Source organism: Lipotes vexillifer, unplaced genomic scaffold (genome assembly GCF_000442215.2).
Source record: "Lipotes vexillifer unplaced genomic scaffold, Lipotes_vexillifer_v1.1 scaffold238, whole genome shotgun sequence".
Taxonomy (NCBI): Eukaryota; Metazoa; Chordata; class Mammalia; order Artiodactyla; family Lipotidae; genus Lipotes; species Lipotes vexillifer.
In genome coordinates, this window is record NW_006785665.1 from 1,730,222 (window position 1) to 1,733,865 (window position 3,644).

The 3,644-nt window shown below is 59.7% G+C and overlaps 1 protein-coding gene across 2 annotated transcripts in view; it reads left to right on the top strand.

Annotated features, from left to right (window-relative positions):
* The first annotated feature begins 1,058 nt into the window (after positions 1 to 1,058).
* Positions 1,059 to 3,644, top strand: part of PAQR6 (progestin and adipoQ receptor family member 6) — a 4,431-nt gene continuing 1,845 nt past the window's right edge. The window contains exons 1-3 of one of the 2 annotated variants that reach the window (XM_007457899.1): positions 1,059 to 1,158; positions 3,134 to 3,261; positions 3,395 to 3,600. In XM_007457899.1, the coding sequence (XP_007457961.1) occupies positions 3,155 to 3,261; positions 3,395 to 3,600 (313 nt within the window). In that variant the 5' untranslated portion in view covers positions 1,059 to 1,158; positions 3,134 to 3,154. Of the gene's footprint in view, positions 1,159 to 2,619; positions 2,674 to 3,133; positions 3,262 to 3,394; positions 3,601 to 3,644 lie in introns of those variants that run through there. The other variant, XM_007457898.1, reaches the window with a different exon arrangement.

The following is a 3,644-nucleotide window of genomic DNA, read 5'->3' on the forward strand; positions in this document are numbered from 1 at the left end:
CTCCTTGTCTCCTGGTGCCTTTCTGTACAATTTTGTTGGGACATTGGAGATTACATACTGAAATGGCATTTTGGAAAGGTTTCTTTGAGGTGGCCCAGTTGAAGCAAGTAACCAGCAGTTGGAGCACAAAGTCCAGAGATGGTTTTGATAGATGTGAAGTTCATTGAACTGAGCTGCTGCCTTCACAAGGGTGATAGGTGAAAACAATATACAGATGATCCTGAACAATATGCGGTTTTAGGGCGCTGAGCCCTATGCAAGCAAAACTCTGCACTTGATTTTACAGTCCGCCCTCTGTATCTGCAGTTCCACATCCACGATTCAACCAACTGGGGACCGTGTAGTACTGAGTACATATTTAGTGAAAGAAAGCTGCATATAAACGCAGTTCAAACCTATGTTCAAGGGTCAACTATTTTGAAGGCTACATTGTTCCCTGGGGGTGGTTTACGGTTTTCAGCTGGGTCCTCTGGATCAGGGAGAAACTTCCTCAATGGAGAGGTGAGGGTGAACCTTGAAACCAGCTTCTGAGTCTTCAACCCCATCCCTCCGCAAGGACTGACACCTCAAGTGTGTCTGGGGAGTGGAGAAGCTTGGTGAACCCCTTGAGGTTGAGCCAACATTTACCAAATGCATTTGCTCTGGATTCTGCCCAGCACCAGGCGCTGAGAGGCAGCGAAGCACAGTGAGAAGAGGTTTTGGAGAATTCAAATTCAGGGTTTGGATTCCTCTGCCCAGCTTGAGGCAGAGCCACTCTCAGCTCCCGGGAGAGCCTGGAACCCTGGCGCCGTGGGGCAGCCTGGTCTGAGGGGGGCGCTCTGCACCACCCTGGCTGCATCCTGGCTAGGGCCCTGGCCTCTTCCGGCCAGTCTGCTCTCAGTGGGGTGGGGTCAAGCTGAAGGGGCTGGCTGTGCGCTGGAGCCCGAGTGAGCTGCCTGCTAATGGGGCTGGGCCACCCCGCACTGCTCTCTGGAGGCTGGACAAGGCTGGGATTGTTCTCTGGCTCCCCTTTGTCTCCCACTCCCCGCCCAGGCCTGGCCCGCCTGCCCGCCGCTCTCTTCTCCCTCCCATTGGCCCGGCTGGCAAGAGCCAGGGACTCCACCCGTGGAGCCCGGGGCCTGCCGACCCACCAGCTTAGGAGCGCCCATCAAACTCTGGGTAAGGAAGCTCACCTGGGGCCAAGACGCCCGTTCTGGGGAACTAGAGGCCACTTGCCTGCTCCGGCCGGCCCCTCCCCCATTTCCATGGCTACAGCACAAACTCTACTTCAGAGACCTCTGAACCCCAGTGCTGAGGGAAGGGACCCTGAGGGGAGCTAGACGCCAGCATCTTCCTGGTCCACCCCTCCCCCAGGCAGCTGGGCCGCACTCAGGATAGGTCAGAATACCCCCATCCCACTTCCGGGAGGGGTCATCTATCTTAGTTTCTTTTTGTTTTTTGGCTGCGCCCCAGGCTTGTGGTAGTGGGATCTTAGCTCCCCGACCCGAGATCAAACCCAGGCCCTCGGCAGTGAAAGCACAGACTCCTAACCACTGGACCGCCAGGGAATTCCCGGGGTCATCTATCAAATCGCAGCCAGGGTGCAGGGACTAGGGACCAGGTCGGCCTTGTGCCCAGCAGGGTCCCCAGCACCCAGCTCAAGGGCAGAGGGCCCCCAAAATGTTGAAAGACAGGAACAGAGGCTTGGGGTTCAGGCTGGCGGTGTGAGGGCCCAGAGTGTGTGCGGAGCAAACATGCACACAGAGAATAGGCAAAGCGATGACAGGAAGAGGCACGGGGCGGGGCTGGAAGGTTTTGGCCTGGAGAGGTGGGAGGAGTCTCCTGTTCTCCCTCCTCCTGGGGCAGCTCCACCCGCCCTGGTGGCCCAGCCCATCCACTTGTGCCAAGGAATGTGCCTGGGAGAGGCGGCCTGAGAGGCGGGCGGGGCAGCAAAGCTGAGGCCACCCGGAGGCAGCACACAGGGTCTGAGGCTGAGGGGCCGGGGCTCAGGTGGGGCAGGGACCCCAAATGCCCCCCCGGGGCACAAGTGTAGTCTTCAGAGAAGAGCCAGGCATCCCCCTAATTCCTTGTCCCACCGGTGGGCATCTGGCCTCTCCCAAGAATTCTCCCTGAGCACCCTAAGTTTTCTGTGCTCAGCCCCGGCACCGTGAGCCAAGGGGCTTTCTGGTGCTGGCGATGGCGGTGGTGGTGTGTGCTTAGGCGCTCTCTGTGCTGTCCTCTGTAAGTCAGGGTTCTTCTGAGACAAAAACTGGGGGTTGGGGACCTGGCTCCAGGGTCCAGGGTTACTGAGGCAGCCTTCTGGCTGAGGAGGACCCTCCACTCCTTGCTGAGTCGAGGCTGACCAGCCCCTCTCAATGGGGGAACTAAAGAGCCCCCAGGCTAGGCTGGGGAGGGGTTGGGGTTATGACCACTGGGGAAGCTGGGCCAGCCTCCCCTGGCCTGAAGGAAGCAGCTTGGTGGTCAGCTACCACCCGCATGCATGCCCGTGTACACAGCCTACCCTGGGACTCAGTGACCAGGTTCAGCCTGGACCTGGGCGAAAAGGGACCTGTGGATGGGGGCAGATACCTAATTCCCCCCCTGCCCCTTGTCTCTAGGTCAACGTGGAGGTGCCGGGCCACCATGCTCAGTCTCAAGCTGCCCCAACTCCTTCGCGTCCACCAGGTCCCCAGGGTGAGGGATTCACCACCTCCTACTTCTCAGGGGACTGGCTGGGGCAAAGTTTCTTCTCTTTTTGCAAGTGCAGAAGTCCCTGCTCTAGGCTAACTCTTATCCCTGCCATTTCAGTGTGGTACTCTTCTGCTCTCTAAGGAACAGGCTTGTGACCTGCTCCCTAGAGCCCAAAACACTTCCTCAGAGCACCCTGTGTCCATCCTATCTTATCCCCTTACTCTGCCTCTTCTGTTTCTCACCTGCTCTCTGGGTACTGGAAACTGTGGTGAGATGGGGTTGGATTTAGTTTGACTTTGGGGCCATTGTGATCTCCAGCCCATTCCCTTCCACCCTGCTTCCAGAGAAAGGGTGGGACACAGTGCAGTCCCTTGGAGAGAAAGGGTGGGACACAGTGGAGTCCCTTGGAGAGAAAGGGTGGGACACAGCGACTCCTCTCCTCCCCTGCCCCCCACAACCCCAGGTGTTCTGGGAAGATGGTATCATGTCTGGCTACCGCCGCCCCACCAGCTCGGCCTTGGACTGTGTCCTCAGCTCCTTCCAGATGACCAACGAGACCGTCAACATCTGGACTCACTTCCTGCCCACCTGGTGAGGGAGGCTCTTTCCCAGGCTTGGGCCTCGAGCTCAAGGGGGTACTCAGGCGGACCGGGACCGTCCGGGCCCGCGGGCTGCACTGGGAGCCGCTGGGGGGTCCAGTGGCCTGAGCACGTGCCTGCCGCAGGTACTTCCTGTGGCGCCTCCTGGCGCTGGCGGGAGGCCAGGGCTTCCGGTCGGAGCCCTACCACTGGCCGCTGCTCGTCTTCCTGCTGCCCGCCTGCCTCTACCCGTTTGCGTCGTGCTGCGCGCACACCTTCAGCTCCATGTCACCCCGCGCGCGTCACATCTGCTACTTCCTGGACTACGGCGCGCTCAGCCTCTACAGCCTGGGTGAGCCCCGCGGCGGAGGCTGGGGCGGTGGGCAGGGGGGCGGG